At 60.1% G+C, this 16,199-nt stretch overlaps 5 protein-coding genes across 8 annotated transcripts; 4 read left to right on the top strand and 1 right to left on the bottom strand.

Annotated features, from left to right (window-relative positions):
- The first annotated feature begins 1,461 nt into the window (after positions 1-1,461).
- Positions 1,462-7,845, top strand: TERF2 (telomeric repeat binding factor 2). 4 transcript variants are annotated; one of them, XM_085071286.1, is made up of 10 exons: positions 1,462-1,676; positions 2,037-2,132; positions 2,629-2,807; positions 3,019-3,105; positions 3,614-3,760; positions 3,964-4,655; positions 5,129-5,515; positions 6,077-6,162; positions 6,399-6,448; positions 6,909-7,845. In XM_085071286.1, the coding sequence occupies exons 1-10, from the start codon at positions 1,496-1,498 to the stop codon at positions 7,065-7,067; spliced, it is 2,064 nt and encodes a 687-aa protein (XP_084927412.1). In that variant the 5' UTR covers positions 1,462-1,495; the 3' UTR covers positions 7,068-7,845. The 4 variants fall into 4 exon arrangements, with proteins under 4 accessions (XP_084927412.1, XP_084927415.1, XP_084927413.1 ...); XM_085071289.1 differs by having other exon boundaries at positions 5,285-5,515; XM_085071287.1 differs by having other exon boundaries at positions 3,617-3,760.
- A 538-nt stretch (positions 7,846-8,383) lies between these two features.
- Positions 8,384-10,462, top strand: TMED6 (transmembrane p24 trafficking protein 6). Its single transcript, XM_085071293.1, has 4 exons — positions 8,384-8,685; positions 9,384-9,510; positions 9,663-9,814; positions 9,963-10,462. The coding sequence occupies exons 1-4, from the start codon at positions 8,416-8,418 to the stop codon at positions 10,185-10,187; spliced, it is 774 nt and encodes a 257-aa protein (XP_084927419.1). The 5' UTR covers positions 8,384-8,415; the 3' UTR covers positions 10,188-10,462.
- A 224-nt stretch (positions 10,463-10,686) lies between these two features.
- NIP7 (nucleolar pre-rRNA processing protein NIP7) lies at positions 10,687-12,144 on the bottom strand. The gene is made up of 5 exons (XM_085071295.1): positions 12,007-12,144; positions 11,629-11,715; positions 11,320-11,458; positions 11,103-11,243; positions 10,687-11,024 (listed from the first exon to the last, which is right to left on the bottom strand). The coding sequence occupies exons 1-5, from the start codon at positions 12,060-12,062 to the stop codon at positions 10,905-10,907; spliced, it is 543 nt and encodes a 180-aa protein (XP_084927421.1). The 5' UTR covers positions 12,063-12,144; the 3' UTR covers positions 10,687-10,904.
- Positions 12,145-12,149: 5 nt separating this feature from the next.
- COG8 (component of oligomeric golgi complex 8) lies at positions 12,150-14,609 on the top strand. Its single transcript, XM_085071290.1, has 5 exons — positions 12,150-12,493; positions 12,735-12,942; positions 13,099-13,917; positions 14,069-14,237; positions 14,383-14,609. The coding sequence occupies exons 1-5, from the start codon at positions 12,180-12,182 to the stop codon at positions 14,607-14,609; spliced, it is 1,737 nt and encodes a 578-aa protein (XP_084927416.1). The 5' UTR covers positions 12,150-12,179.
- Positions 14,610-14,681: 72 nt separating this feature from the next.
- PDF (peptide deformylase, mitochondrial) lies at positions 14,682-15,783 on the top strand. The gene is made up of 2 exons (XM_085071294.1): positions 14,682-15,294; positions 15,520-15,783. The coding sequence occupies exons 1-2, from the start codon at positions 14,754-14,756 to the stop codon at positions 15,675-15,677; spliced, it is 699 nt and encodes a 232-aa protein (XP_084927420.1). The 5' UTR covers positions 14,682-14,753; the 3' UTR covers positions 15,678-15,783.
- Positions 15,784-16,199: the final 416 nt, after the last annotated feature.

Here is a 16,199-nt window from a genome sequence, read left to right on the forward strand (position 1 = left end):
TGTGGGACATTCCCAGCACGGCTGTGCCATGTCCCACTCCCTCCCTGCTCCCCAGGGCAGTCCCCCACCCCAGGGGACTCTTCTGCCTCACACAGATTATTTTTATCTCCCTTTGTCTGCCAATAAAAATCCCTCCCAGTTTTACTGTTTTCCATCTGACACACGGTTTTTTCCCATGTGTGTTTCCTCCTGCCCCAGCCGGGGGCAGAGGGAAGGGAGGATCCCGGATCACCTCATGCCGGAGGAATTTTCACGTGCTTTTCCATTTCAGGTGAGAGAGCCGCCGGGACAGTGTCAGGGATGTTCCCTGGGCTGAGCAGGACACCCCAGAGTGGCAGAGAACCACCCCAAGACCCCGAGGATCTGCTTGCCAGTGCCTTCGCCCCCGAGCACCAGTTGAGCTTGGGAATTACTCAGCAGCATCACTGGGAAAACAGGACTTCTAATTCTTTACCCCAAGTCTGAGTGACTGAGGGATAATCTGTGCCCCAAAATCCTGCCCAGGGGACCTAGTTTGCCAGGTGAGGGTGACTGGCACATGGCTGGAGCACAGAGAACAGGAGTGTGGGGGTTATTTGGAAAACCAGAATAGAGGGAAAAACCCGTGCCTGTGCTGGCAGGGTGGCACTGCCTGGTTTGTAAATGTTTCACTCCCCTGAAATGCTTACATTTGCACAATTATGAGGATTTCATTTTAAATATGTAGATTTGCGAACATATTTAAAATAAAAAGCCTGCCATTGAACTGTATAGAATAAATAACAATATCTTGATGCAGAAAAATTGGGCTGGTAGAATTGCTCTCCTTTTCCTGGAGGTCCACATTCAGACAGTGAATAACTGAGTATCAGTTTCAGAGCACAGACTCTTTTAACTATGCTGATGCATTAAGGTGTTTTGATGTGATAACATGCTGTATTAATTGAATATGTAAGTCTCCAGTGAAAACTCAGCTACCTCAATTTCATGCCTTTCGAAAATGGAGAATTTATTTTTTGTTCTCCCAGAAATACAAAGGGACAAATTAATCCATGAGCGGAACTTCACAGGAAGCTACAGGGGAATTTTTAAACTGCAAGGATAATTATTCAGCTCTCGATTGTATAGATTTACGCAGAAGCAAACTTGTGGTTGTCACAATGCAAGAATAGAACTGTGAAAACTGAGAACTGTCGCTGTTTCAGAAACGCCTTGGATGTGTTTGTTTACATAACACACCTAGGCCTGTTAAGTGAAACACTCGCTCGGGTCTCAGCGCTCACGTGGACGTTTCCCTGCTGTCCCCTGCGATGGCAGCGCGACATTCCCGACCCGCGGGGCTCAGCGGTGCCCCGCAGTGCCCCGCCCGCCCGCCAGAGGGCGACAGCAGCCGCGGGCTTGGTTGGCGCCACGCGCCGGGAGCTGCGGGCGCGGCTGCCCCGCTATTGGGCCGCGCGCGGCGGGCTCGGGGTGCCTTCCTGCTGTCGTCACTTCCGCCGCTCTGCATTCTGGCGGGATGGCGACTGGGCAGGCGGCGCGCGCGGAGCGGGATCCTGACCCCGACTGGGCCGGGATGGCGGCGCTGCCCGAGAAGACCGTGAACGGATGGGTCCTGCAGTTCTACTTCCACCGCGCCATAGAGGCCTACCGCTCCGGGCACAACCGCGATTTCCGCCAGTTCCGCGACATCATGCAGGGTGCGCGTGGCCGGCGGGGAGCGATGGGGCCGGGAGCGATGGGGGATGGGGAGCGATGGGGCCGGGAGCGATGGGGGATGGGGAGCGATGGGGCCGGGAGCGATGGGGGATGGGGAGCGATGGGGCCGGGAGCGATGGGGCCGGGAGCGATGGGGCCGGGAGCGATGGGGCCGGGGAGCGATGGGGCCGGGAGCGATGGGGCCGGGAGCGATGGGGCCGGGAGCGATGGGGCCGGGAGCGGTGGGGCCGGGGAGCGGTGGGGCCGGGAGCGGTGGGCGATGGGGCCGGGGAGCGGTGGGGTCGGGGGCGCGGGGTGTCCGGATCTCGCGGCAGCGCCCTGACTGACCGTTTGTCCCACAGCATTGCTCGTGCGGCCCCTGGACAGGGAGCCGGAGATGGCCCAGATGCTCCGGATAATGCAGCTGCTGTCGCGGGTCGAGGAGGGCGAGAATCTCGGTAGGTGCCCAGCCGTTCCCGCGAGCTTTGGGAAGCTCCGGGTCTGGCTTGCATCCCGCTCCCTGCTCCCCGCTCTGCCGTGTCCGTGTCCCTGCGGCTCCCGGAGCTTTGTCCCTGCACAGAGCAGGGCTGTGGGGCTGTGGGGCTCCCTGCGGGTGCGGGGTGGCTGTTCGTGTCTGTTCCACTGGCGGCCGAGAGCAGCATCCGTGGTGACCAGGGCTGGCCTGCCGGACAAACACACCAGCCTGGTGACTCCTGCTTAGCCTCGGAGCTTCCAAAAAATCCCCTGGGTCAGTACTGGGCACCTGGCAAGTTCCCGAGTGGTGCTTCCAGAACTTTCCCTGGCTGTTGGGGGACAGGAATTGCAGTTCAGACAACTAGCAGTGCCTCAGCCGCCGTGGCTGCGGAACGTGTGGAGCACCTGTGCGGGTGGATGGCTGCCACCTGCACGGGTGAGTGGTGCCAGCCGTGCAGGTGGATAACCAGCTCTCTCTAGGGAAGCGCCGTGACCCCCCACCAATCGTATGGATGCCAATTCTTATAGATTGCACCTTCGACAAGGAGTCAGAGCTGACCCCACTGGAGTCGGCCATGCTTGTCCTGGACTTCATCCGCGAGGAATTCTCTGTGGCGGACAAGACGATGGAGGCTGTGCAGAAGATGGTGAAGGAAGCTGTAAGAGCTTTTTCTTTCTCAGTAATTACTTTGTGCAGCTTTTGCCTTGGAAAGGTCCTGTGTGGATGATGGTGGGAGCTGCCTCACATGCGGGATTCCCTCGTTTTCTGCTAACTCCTGCCCACAGTGATGTGGGAGCTGCTCTCTCTGGAAGTTGGCACTGAGCTATTCCGTGTGCCCTGCTTCAAACTGTCCTTGTTTTCCTCTGCAGGCTGTTGTTGTTTGCATCAAAAACAAGGAGTTTGATAAAGCTTCTGATATAGTCAAGAAGTACATGGGAAAGGAGCCCAGAAACCAAGTGAGTCTGTGCTGGGATTAAGTGGGGGCTGCTGATGTATCTGGGGGTGGGTCTGTTGTGAGGAGGCAAAAATGCAAACAATCCTTCTGGAATGCTGCTCCCTCGGTGTTGCACGTTTGGATCATCACGTTGGAGCTCTCTCTGTCATTCACCTTTATCACACACCTTCATGAGCCTTCCAAGCATCACTGTTTATCCCTTGATGAGCCTCAAACTCACATTCAGAGCTGGTTCTGGGAGCAGCAGGAGTTCCCATTCCTGTTTTTGCAGGCAGTGGGGTGCTTGGGCACTGGAGGCAAGGACAATTCCTGAAATAAGGTGGTTCTGCTGCTCCTTGGTTGTTCTGATCCTCTGGCCTTTTCCCAGCCTCATCTCAGTGTAAATTGGTTGTGCCTGGAGAATGCCAAACAGGAAAGGCCCAGTCCTTGCCTGCATCCTTGTGGTTGTCACTGATTCCCTTGTCCCACCCCAGAGTGTTCTTACCTGATCCTATGAATCCCTCTTCTAGAAGAAGAAGAATGAGTGGCTGGCTGTCATCCGGGAGAAGAATCCCTCTCATCCAAAGGTCAAAAACTTCTCCTACGAGGACTTCCAGCAGAGCATCTTTGAGTTCCTGAAGGGCTACGTGGATGACTCAGAGCCAGCACTGCTGACAGTGAGTGTCCACCCTGCTGCCCTGGGGATCAGGTGCCTGATTAACAGTGGGTTAAACCTGGAACACTAAATTCAGTCCATTCCTAAGAGGTTTATATGGTCAAATATGTTTTTTAATCCATGAAATGTCTTTGGGAGGGGATAAAATGGAATGGGAGCATGGGGAATCATCTCTGTAACGGTGCTGTGCTTTTTCTCTCCAAGTTAATGAAAAAGTCTTTGAATTCGGACCATGCCAACAAAAGAGAATCTCCACCGGCGACTCCTGAGTTTGCAGATGGGCTGAATGACCAGGCAGCAGCTCCAGAGGCCTCTGTAAGGGCAGAGGGCCCAGCCAACACTCCAGAGGCCCTGAGAAAGGGGAAGTGCCCTGCCAAAGCTCCAGAGGCCTCGGGAAGAGCAGAGGGCCCAACCAAATCTCCAGAGGTCTTGGGAAGGGCAGAGGGCCCAGCCAGAGCTTCAGAAGTCTTGGGAAGGGCAGAGGGCCCAGCCAGAGCTTCAGAAGTCTTGGGAAGGGCAGAGGGCCCAGCCAGAGCTCCAGAGGTCTTGGGAAGGGCAGAGGGCCCAGCCAGAGCTCCAGAGGTCTTGGGAAAGGTGAAGGAGCCAGCCAGAGCTCCAGAGCCTGCAGGAGCAGCAGGAGACCTGGAGGGAGCTGCCAGCCCTGCAGAAAGGGCAGATGGTCCCACAGCAGCTCCAGAGATGATGGAAGAAGACGGTGAGCCTGCAACAACTGTGGAACCTATGGAAGTAGTCATTGACTCAGCAGCAACTCCTGAACGTCCGACAGCAGTGTCTGATATCCCGAAGGGTTCTCCAGAGCCTATGGAAATAGCTAAAGAACCAGCAGCAGCAGCAACCCCAGAACTCCCAGGAGTGTCTGCCAGGGAATCACAAAGGTGGGCAGAGGAGTCTGGCTCTAGACTGTGGATGCAGTGTGGCCCCAAGTTCTCTTCCAAGGGGTAATTTCCTGTGTCCAGGCAGCTCCTAATTCCCCAAATGCCTGCCCAGGCCAGCCCAAAGGTGTTGGTGCAGGACTCTGGGTCCTGAGAAAGGTGTTGAGGTGGTTTGGCTCAGTTGTTGAGACAGGAAGTGCTGTTGTGACCTAGGAGAGGGCAGTGGCTGCTCTCATGGAGCACGTTGGGAATAGCAGGACAGCAGTGGAGCATGAATATATGTACTCCATACTTGCTTCCTGGGGCACTGCACCGTTTGGGAGGGAGTGCTGGAGGGCTGGGAATGCCCTCTTGCATAGATTTGCACTGTAGGGCCAGGAGTTGGGGGTGCCAGTGGAGGGAAAGGCTGGATTTCGGGGCAGCAGAGCTCCCTTGGCAGTTTCTCTACAAGCCGCTCGGTTGTGTTTATTTTATAGGCAGCCCCCCGGAGCTGTAACCTCGTGTGGGATTTCTGTTCTGAGAGAAGCTTTCAAGATCCTGTCGGACTCCAGGGACTCAGACGCACTTTTCACCAAACTGGACGAAACAGACTTGCCTTCCCTCAAGCAACTGTCTCCTTCTGTATCCCACAGAACCAAGAGACGCAAAGAAGGGGAGAATCAAGATTCTGAGACCTCAGGCCCTCCTGAAATACCCCATAACATCAAAAACATGTTCAGCATAAGCAATCTGGTTGTGGAGTTGGACGGCTCGTCCAGCAAGTCGAGCGAGAGCCCTGACTCTTCCCAGGAGCACGTGATCTCTTCTGCTTCCAGACCTGCTCAGAAATTGCCTGATGAGCCCTTGTCTGCCCCGAGTGACAAGTATGGAGCCCCTCTTGTGTGGTATTGTCTGCTCTGCCCCCAGTCTTGTCTTGCTGACAGTGGTAGCCTGAGCACCAAACCCTTGCCCTGTGTCCCAAGATGAGAGTGTTGACCTTACCCACCAGCCCATGTGAAACTGGGCACAGCGAACACTCTCTTGTCCATACATTTATGAATTATGGGTTAAAATAAATAAATTTATTAATAAAAAACCCATAAATGAATAAAAAACTCCATAAAACCATAAACCCATAAAAATGAATAAAAAACCCCATAAAATTAATTATGAGTTAAAAAATGGTCCATATCCTGCTGGTAGTGGGGTGCTGCAGGAGGTCCTGGCAGGTGATTCCAGTACAGGTTACATGTGTTTTTCCCCACTTCTCCCAGCTTCAGCATCACTGGCCAGAGTCTGTAGGAGCATCCTGTGGAATAGGTTAAACTCTGCTTCCCACCTCTTGAGAAACAGTGTCCAGAGGTTGACTGCTTGCTTGGTGGCCCTGCTCCTCCTCCCCAAAAAACCTGAGCCAATAGCCAAAGTAAACCCTCATCTGCTTTCAGGTCTGTCCGAGGAAGGTGGACCAGCTCCTGTGGCACCGAGGAGAAGGAGAGTTGGAGTGACGAGGATGAGCTCTTCGCCAATGCAGGTAGGAAGAGTTCCCTGGCAGGGATTGCCTGTGCTAATCCTGGCATGGGGGTCACTCACAGGGGTCTTGCTGCTGCTTGGGTGGCTGAACTTTGAAACCAGAAGTCCCATGGAAAGGCTGGTATAAAGGAATTGGGGTGCATTGCCTGTCACAGGATGCTCGAGCCCAAGACAACCTCTCAAGGAGGTCTGTACCTCCCAAATTATTGAAATGTAACTCTCTCCCTTGTTTTGCAGCAACACTCGAGAAAAATGACATCCCTAAGACCATCAGCTCCAAGAAACAGGTATGTGCAGCCTTAGGTGCTTCCAGCAGGGCCTGCAGTGGGGCAGTGTCTGCATAGCCTGTGGTAAAACGGGCTGGAGCTGTGCCTGTCCTGCCCTGCAGGGCACTGGGAATGTGCCTCAGGTCCTTTTGCCTTGATGGCTCAGAGCCAGGTTTGCCAAATTCTCCTCATGCTGGAGAGGTTCAGGGCCTTGTTCAGGCGAGGGACACACATCCAGCAGTTGTTACCCAGGAAAAGGTCCTCAGGTGGTGCCACCAGGAGCTATCCTCCTGACCCATAGGAAGGTAGCTGCTGCACCACATCTGCAGTGCTGGAATGTTGTGTGCAGCTGCCAGAACCTGTCTGCCTTCCCTGCTGTTCCTGGCACGGGTGATGAGGGAAGGAATGCACCAGGAAGGAGTTAGCAGCAGGTTCTCTGCCATGCAGTTCTTTCCTGCACCTGCTTCCTTGCTCTTTGCAGAAATGGACCCTGCAGGAGAGCGAGTGGATCAAGGAAGGAGTGAAGAAGTATGGAGAAGGGAGATGGAAAGCCATTTGCCAGAGGTACCCGTTCCAGAACCGCACGGCGGTGATGATCAAGGATCGCTGGCGGACCATGAAGAAACTGGGAATGCTCTGAAGTTGGGAGCCACGGAACCTTCCGTGCAAGAGTTTCCTTGTTTTTTTGGTTTTTTTGGAAGCTGGACCAGAGTGCCGTCTGTGCCAGGGTGGGAAGTCCCTCTGACACCAAAAACTTGACTGACAGGAACCCAGGAGCCTTGTGCTCCAACCATAGCTGCAAAGATCAGTGTGCTGCAGGTAGCAGGGGCTCTGCAGCCTCTCCACATGCACTTGGAACCACCTGGATTGAGACTTCTTTGTCCACTTGACCACTGTAGCCTCTGGAATGAATCCCAGCTGTTTGTTCTGCTCAGGTATGATCAGCAGGATGATCTCCTGGGTGACTGTTTTTTTGTGTTCTAGTTATCTGATCTCTGAATCACTTTGTTCATCTGTTTGCCATCACTCCCACCCTTGTGGGAGAGAGGCAGCACTGAGTCCCAGAGGTTCTGTGGGGAAGAGATCCAGGCAAGAGGATCTACTTAGAATTTTTTTTCCTCCCATTTATTTTTGCTTTGTAAACGACTAATCTGTGAGGGAAAATTCATCCCTTCCAGCTCTGAGGCTTTACAAACTAAAATTGTGTTTCAGTATTTGGAACTGTTTGTTGTTTCCATGTTAAAGGTTCTAGTTCTGGTTGACATTGGTCACGTTTTCGTTGCACTTTTCCTGGTAATAATCATTGCCATGTGTGATCCTTGTGAGTATGTGAGCTCCAAGGGTGCCACGTGTCCCTGCCTTGAAGTGCCAAAGCTGGGACAGTTGTGAAATAAAGTTACTTTCTTGTTTGATATAAAGAGTTGTAAAAGTGTGAGTTTCTACTTTGTGGGTGGGAATGCAGCAGTGGGGCCCTCCCTTCCCCTCTGGGGCTGTTGGGTCAGGAGCAGCACTGCCCTGAAGCTGTGACATGAAGGTGTAAATGGGAAACAGGAGTTTCTGGATTAAATTCCTGTGGAAGGAGGTACGGGGAGATACAGGGGCACTTTCTAAACTTAGTTTCTAAGTTTCTCTTGGCTGCGTTCCAGCAAAGCCAGGGCTGGGAGAAGTCTTGTCTAGGAACAGCTGCTTCCCCCTCTGTCCTTCAGCTGCAGGTGCTGCACTGAGTGTCCCCTGTATGTGGCCACCCATTTCCCTCCCCTTCTGTAAATCCTTTCCCTGGAGCAGCCCTGGGCAGACATGTGGGCACCAATGGCCCGTGGAAGGCAATGCCAGCTGGTGGTGCCCCACTGGAAGGAGCTCTGTCCTGTTCTTCCCCTCTCCCTGCCAGGCTCTTGCCCTGGCAGCTCAGGGTGTCAGAGCTCCAGCTGATGGCATCACCTTGAGCGCAGCTCCTGTGCCGCCACAGCCCTGGCGCTGCAGAGCAGTTAATGATTACCCACCCTGCGCCTCATCCCACTCTGCCCTGCACAAGGAGCAAGTGCCACAGCCCGGGGAGCAGGAGGATGCTGCTGCTGCTGCTCCTGGCACTGCTGGGCCCTGCTGGCTGCCCCAGGACGGAGCCCCTGAGCAGCTCCAGCCAGGAGCCGCTGTTCCGCAGCGCCGATCGCTACGACTTTGCTGTAGTCATCCCTGCTGGCACCGTGGAGTGTTTCTGGCAGTTCTCACACCAGGGCGGCAACTTCTTCTTCAGCTACGAGGTGAGTGCTGGGGACATGTCCTGGCAAGTTGCTGACACAGCCAGGGAATGGCTGTGCTGGTTCCATCCCGTGCTGGTCCTGAGGTGCATGGCATCTCAGGGACTGTGCCTTTTTTCAGGCAGTATCATAGAATTGTTTGGGTTGGAGGGATGTTAGAACTTGTTTCCTTTCACCCCCTGCCATGGCAGGGACACCTTCCACTGTCCCAGGTTGCTCCAAGCCCTGTCCAACCTGGCCCTGGACAGTTCCAGGGATCCAGGGGCAGCCAGAATTTCTCTGGGCAGCCTGTGCCAGTGCCTCACCACCCTCACAGGGATTTATTTCTTCCTAATATAACCAACTTAACCTCTATCCATCATCAATCCCATGCATTTTTTTAACTACCTGGTTTAAACCCATGAAGTGCTGGAAGCTCAGGCATTGTTGGGAGCTCTGCCCTTCACTGCCTGGCCAGAGGCTGTGCCACAGCTCAAGGTCCTGGCACAGTGTGTCCCCGAGCTCTGTCCCCTTCCCACAGGGAAACTCCAACCCTTTTATCTCCTGTTTACACTGGGCTGGCTGTGCCTGGCAGTGGCAGCTTCCTCCCTGCTCTGTGCTTGACAGAGCAGCCCCACAGGAACATGTCCTCGAGGCTTGGCACAGCTCCATCCCCAACGCACTAGTGACCCACAAACCCCTCGGGTATTCCCTGCCTCCAGGTCCAGCGGGCGACGGGGATCGGCAACAGCAGGAACATCCTGGTCACAGCAAGTGACCCCAATGGCTTCCAGCTTGGAGTGTCTCAGGACGTGCGAGGACAGATCAACTTCCTCACCAAGGACACAGGTCCCTCCAGCCCTGGCCCCTGCGGTGGCTCTGAGCCTACCCCACCAGAGTGCTGACTGCTCCTGGATGGGGAGGATGAGGGTTGAGCACTGGGGATGTGTCTGCCCAGTGCCCTTCTGCCCAGGGACCAACAACGCCCCTTCCCTCTGCAGGTTTCTACCAGCTCTGCCTGGACAACCAGCAAAACCACTTTGGCCTCATGCAGGTGTATCTCAATTTTGGTGTGTACTATGAAGATTTCAACATGGAACACAAGCAGCCAGCAGAGAAGAAGGAGCTGAACGACACGCTGGAGGCAATTGGGGTGAGGGTGTCCACAGGGTGCCCCACAGAGCAGGGATGGGCATGTCCTGCCCAGGGCACTGAGCAGAGTGTTTGCTCAGGCTGAGCTGCAGCTGAATTCAGCACTGAGCCCAAGGGCAGCTCTGAGTGCAGCTCTGCCTCTCCTGCAGGTGAGCATCCAGAGGCTGCAGATCCACACCTTCCACATGTGGCGCTTCTACAACTTTGCCCGGATGCGGAAAGGGGCTGACTCCTTCCTCCTGGAGTCCAACTACAACTATGTCAACTGGTGGTCGATGGCCCAGAGCTGTGTCATTGTCCTCTCCGGGGTGCTGCAGCTCTACTTCCTCAAGCGCCTCTTCCATGCACAAACCTCAGGCAGCCAGAAGTGCTAGAACAGGGCAGGGACCCTGCCTGCAGGGCCAGGTGACCCAGCTGCCACTCTGTCCCACCACAGCAGGAGGAAAGGCTTGATTCTACTTCCAGGAGGAGGTTGGAGAGTTCCCCCTGCTCCTGCCTCATCTCTAGCCCTGACATCACCCCAAGAGAAGAAAAAGGCCACACTGTCACCTGAGCTCTGTGTGCTGTGTGCATCTGTCACATCCCTACCCATTTTTAGTGTCTCCAATGGGCTTTTTCTACCAGACTCCTAATAAAGGAACCTCTGCCACAGTCTGGGGAGTGACTGCTGCCTGCTGCTGCCATCCAGCCTCTGTGACCCTAGAGGAAGCTGCTGGCTCCTCCCTCCCTCCCTCCCTTCCTGAAGTTCAACCTCAGACTCTGAGGTTCTCCCCGACCTCATCTGTCCCCCCAAACACACCCCATTGTGTCACACTCCCCACAGGAGGGGTGAGGACTGATTCCCCCTAGGCTTCCACACCAGACAACAGGCACTGAAAAAAGGAACAGGCTTTATGTGACAGGGCTGGGGCCAGGGCTCCTCCTCCCATGCTGGCAGCAGCCCCCTGAGGGCTCTGGGGCTCTGCACTGGCAGCTCCCCCAGTCTCCATCCCACTGGGGTGGGCTCCCTGCACCCACAGTGCAGGACAAGGTCCATTCTGCCCTGGAACACTCACAGGGCATGAGGGTCCCTTGGGGTCCCTGAGGATCCCTTACGTCAGTGTCTCCTCATTCCGCACATACTCCCCCACGTCGGCTTGGTGGAACACCACAATGGCCAAGGGGTCGACCTTCCGGCACTCCTGCGTGGACTTGGCAGCCACCCCGAAGCCCTGGGGGACGAAGGGGAGGTGAGAGGTGAGGGAGGTCGCCCACCCTGCACCCCTCAGCCCTGGCAGGCCGGCGCTCACCAGCGGGACGTCGGCCATGGAGTACACCACCACGCCCTGGTACTGCGCCGTGCTCTCCGTGATGCGGCCCAGCCCCGACTTCAGCACGTGGTTGCCGTAGAGGAAGGACTGCTCGGAGCCTGGCTTCACCCACACCTTGTACTGCAGGAGGGGCAGAGCTGTGAGGCACGGGGGCTGCCGCGGGGCAGGGCTGGCCCGGGAGCCGCGAGTGACCCACCTTGGCGTAGGGCGCCAGGAAATCCAGGGCCGTGACGCTCAGCCGGAACTTCTGGGACTTGGTGAACTTGCCGAAGCAGGTGCCCGGGGCCACCAGGCTCTCCCGGGGCACGCTGGCCGCCAACTTCAGCAGCTTCTCACTGCGGAGCAGGGAGTGCTGGGCGGTCAGGCTGCTCCCGGGCCGCCCGCTGCTCCCCGCCCGCTGCTCCCCGCCCGCCCGCTGCTCCCCGCCCGCTGCTCCCCGCCCGCTGCTCCCCGCCCGCCCGCTGCTCCCCGCCCGCTGCTCCCCGCCCGCCCGGCCGCGCCTCACCTCAGGTAGTACACGCGGTCCCGGTGCAGGCGGAAGCAGTAGGTGCCATCGGGCCGGTCCACCAGCAGCTGGATGTTCTCCCCGATGCTGCGGGATGGAGCCGTGAGCCCTGCCCGGCCCCGCCCGCCGCGCTCCGGTACCGCCGGGGCCAGCCCAGCCCTCCCGCTCCCGCCCCATCCCCGGCGTCCATCACCCCCTCCATCCTCCCCGGTCTCCCCGTTCCCCGCCGTCCAGCCGGCCCAGCCCTCCCGGTGCCCGTCCCGTTCCCATGCCCGATCCCCGCTGCCCATCCCACCCGCTCCCCGTCCCGTTCCCATGCCCGTTCCCCGGGGTTTCGCCGGCCCAGCCCTCCCGATCGCCCCGGTACGGGCCCCTCACTATTTCCCGAGCTTCTCGAACACCGCCCGCGTCTCCGCCTCCGTTAGCGGCCGCATCTCCCGCGCCGCGCACGCGGGGCCGCCGCGACCGGAACTGAGCGGACCGGAACCAGCGGGAGCGGAAGTGACGGACCCGGAACCGGCGGGCCCGGAGGTGACGCGGCGGCTCCGGCGATGGCGGCGGCGGCGGAGGAGGCGCGGCTGCTGGCCTGGCTGCGCGGCCCGGCGGCGCCCGGCGGCCCCGAGCTCGCGGCTTACGTGTCGGAGCTGGCGGCGCTGGGGCTGGCGGAGCTGGGCCGGGAGCCGGCGCGGTTGGCGGCGGAGCGGGAGCGGGTCGGGGCCGAGACGCGCCGCCTCGCCTTCGAGCACTACCGCGCCTTCATCCGCTCCGCCGAGTGCACCGGCCGCGCCGGCCGCGGCTTCGGCGGCATCGAGAGCCGCCTCGGCAGCCTGCTGGAGCGGCTGCCCGCGCTGCAGGACGCCTGCCGGTACGGGACGGGCACCGGGAGCGGTGCTGGGGGGACGGGGGCGGGAAGGGCCGGGGATGGAGCGAGGCTGGGCTGGGCTGGGGAGCGAGATGTCCCCGTGCTGAGCGCAGTAAGGGTCGGGCCGGCTCTGGGGAGCTGGGCGGGAGGCAGCGCTGGCAGCGGCGGTGTCGGTCGGTGGGAGGCTCGGCGGGTCCAGCCGCTGCAGGAGGACGCTCCTGCTGATCCCATCCCGGCCCCGCAGCACCTTCATGCGCGATGCCGAGGCCATCGCCTGCAGCCGGCGCATGAACAGCCTGACCCTGAACCGCCACACGGAGATCCTGGAGATCCTGGAGATCCCGCAGCTCATGGACACCTGTGTCCGCAACGGCTACTATGAGGAGGCGCTGGAGCTCACGGCCTACGTGCGCAGGCTGGAGAGGAAGCACAGCAGCATCCCCGTTATCCAGGTGAGCCCTGCTCTGTCCCTGCCCCGTTACCGAGGTGAAGCCCACGTCGTCCCAGTCCCGTGATCCAGGAGAGCCCTGTGCTGACCCAACCCCCCCATCCAGGTGAGCCTCACGCTGCCCACGCCTGGCCCTGACTGAGGGCTCTCTCTTCCCCAGAGCATCGTGGAGGAGGTGCGCCAGTCCGCCCAGCTGATGCTGAACCAGCTCATCCAGCAGCTGCGCACCAACATCCCCCTGCCAGCCTGCCTGCGCGTCATCGGCTTCCTGCGCCGCATGGACGTGCTCACCGAGGCCGAGCTGCGCGTCAAGTTCCTGCAGGCGCGGGACGCCTGGCTGCGCTCCATCCAGGCCTCCATCCCCGACCACGACCCCTACGTGCACATCACCAAGACCATCGAGGCCTGCCGGGTGCACCTCTTCGACATCATCACCCAGTACCGCGCCATCTTCTCCGACGAGGAGCCGCTGGTGCCGGCCGAGGGCGCGGCGCCCGGCGAGGGGGCCATCTTCCACGGCTGGGTGCTGCAGAAGGTCTCCGAGTTCCTGCGGACGCTGGAGCGCGACCTGGACCGCGGGGTGGGCGGCCGGCTGGACTCGCTGCTGGGGCAGTGCATGTACTTCGGGCTGTCCTTCAGCAGGGTGGGTGCAGACTTCCGGGGGCAGCTGGCACCCCTCTTCCAGCGTGTGGCTGCCAACGCCTTCAGGAAGGCAGTGGAGGAGGCAGTGGAGAAATTCCGGGAGGAGATGAATTCCTACACGCTGATCTCGGCGCCAGCCGTGCTGGGGGGCAGCGCGGGAGTGCCAGTGCCCACGGCCCAGCCTGGGACGCTGCAGCCCCCCATGGTGCTGCTGGACTTCCCACCCCTCGCCTGCTTCCTCAATGGCCTCCTCGTTGCCTTCAATGACCTGCGGCTCTGCTGCCCCATTGCCCTGGCACAGGATGTCACCACCTGCCTGGACAGTGCCCTTGGAGAGGTGAGTCCAGGGAATGGAGCTAGGACTTGTCCCGCCAGAACACGGAATGGGTTTGTTCTGAGCAGCCAAGTGCCATTGGCCTCCTTGCCCATCTGGGCACATGTTCAGTGGCTGTTGCCACCGGGTGACACCTCTGCCTCTCTCTCCCCAGGTGACCAAAACCATCCTGGCCTTCCACCGTGCAGAAGAGGCAGCTTTCAGCGGGCAGGAGCAGGAGCTCTTTGCCCAGTTTTGCACAGCCTTTCTGGAGGACCTGCTGCCCTACCTGAACCGCTGCCTCCAGGTGCTTTTCCCTCCGGCACAGATTGCACAGGCACTGGGTGAGATCTTGGGGTTTGGATTTTTTTTTGGGGGGAGGACACCCTTGGCTTCCCCCTGCATTCAGTGGGCCCTGCCCTGCTCTTGCCCACGCTGTGGGGTCACGTTGCCCACAGACCCCCTGACCCCTCTCTCCCCATCCCCCAGGTGTCCCCCCCACGCAGCTGCAGCGTTTCGGCCGCCTGGGCCGCATCGACGTGGCCGCGCTCAGGGAGCCGCTGGCTTTCCTCCTTCCGCCGGCTCCGGGCGAGGAGGAGCCGTGCCCAGAGACCACCCCGGGCCCGGAGGGGGAGCACGCGGCCGTGCCCACGGAGCCCCCGGAGAGCCCCCCCGGGGACGCTGCGCTGCCGCCTGACCCGGTGGCTACGGGGTAGCCGCGCTGCGGCGTGGCCGGGCCGTGTCACCCCTAGGAGCGACCCGCGCCGCGCCCGCCCCGGGATCCCCTGCCCGTTTCCCGCCCGGCCCGGGGCCGCCAGGGGGCGCTGTGCCGGCGCGGGTGCGCGCGCACGCGGTGCGCCATGGCGGCGGCGCTCGGGCGGGCGGCGAGACGGGCCGTGCCGGGAATCCCGCTGCTCCCGGCCCGCGGCTGCGGGGACGCGGCGGGCTGGGACCGGCGGGAGCGTTCCTACTGGCGGGCGCTGCGGCGTCGGGTGCTGGGCCCGCCCGCGCCGCCGTTCGCCGACCCGGTGCAGGTGGGAGCCCCGGTGCTGCGCGGCGCCGCCGCCGCCGTGTCCCCGGAGCAGCTGGGCGGTCCCGAGCTGCGGCGGCTGGCGGCGGCGCTGGCGGCCGGACTGCGGCGCCGGCCGTGCCTGGGGCTGAGCGCGCCGCAGCTCGGGGTGCCGCTGCGGGTGTTCGCCGCGGAGCTGCCGCCCGCCCGCTGCTCCCGGTACCCGCCGGCGCTGCGCCAAGCGCACCGCATCGAGCCCTTCCCGCTCCGCGTCCTCGTCAACCCCGCGCTCCGTGTCCTCGACACCCGCCTCGTCACCGGCCCCGAGGGCTGCGCCAGCATCCACGGCTTCTCCGCCTACGTCCCGCGGCACTGGGCCGTCCATGTCTCCGGTACGGATCGACCCCGCACCTGCCCCTCCTTCACACGGTGCCCTTCTCATTCACGGCTCTCCCATTCTCTCCCGGGTCCCTTAATTCTGTGATGGGTTCCCTACTAACTCATGGATCCCTGCATGATCTCACAAATTCCACCACACACACAGGTCTCCCACTCTCACACGGGTCCCCTTTTTTTCCCTTAAATCACTCCCCCAATCACCGCTGCCCTGGCTGCAGGCGTGGACGAGCTCGGGGCACCAGTGAGCTGGGAGGCGACGGGCTGGGCTGCCCGGATCATCCAGCACGAGATGGACCACCTGGATGGCATCCTCTACATCGACCGCATGGACTCCCGCACCTTCACCAACGTGGGCTGGATGGAGCTGCTGGACTGACCCCACTGCGCGCACACACGGCTGCCCTGACCCGGGTGAAAGAACCAGCGTGGCTCTGAGGGCTACCACTCAGCTTTATTGCAGCCAATACAGACCTGTGGCCTCAGCGTGGCTCCGGCCCTTCCTGCCCACTGGTGCACACAGGGAGGCAGCTGGGGGTGCAGCCCAGGCTCCCCTGGGCACCAGGAATTACTCTGTGGGTCTAGGAACAACCTGCTGCCAAGGCCGTGCAGGGGAGGGGTGAAGTGGGGGTCCTTCCCTCTGGGGCTTGGCTGGGGCTCATGCTCACCATGTGGGCAGTGGTGCAGTGCCCAGGATCAGAGCTGGACACAGCACAGGGGGTACCAGGATGGGGCTGGGGAGCAGTGAGGCTGAGGGGAGTGCACAGACTGCCCAGGGGTACATGGGGTGCGGGCTGGTGGGTGTCATTAGCTGGTGGCTGTTCCATCCAAGTAGCCCCTGCTGTAGGCACAAATCCCTGTCTGGGATGGCTGGAGTGCAAGGAGCCCCCACTCCCTTGGG

The sequence above is a fragment of the Lichenostomus cassidix genome, chromosome 11 (genome assembly GCF_008360975.1).
Source record: "Lichenostomus cassidix isolate B80296 chromosome 11, HeHo_3.0, whole genome shotgun sequence".
Classification (NCBI taxonomy): Eukaryota; Metazoa; Chordata; class Aves; order Passeriformes; family Meliphagidae; genus Lichenostomus; species Lichenostomus cassidix.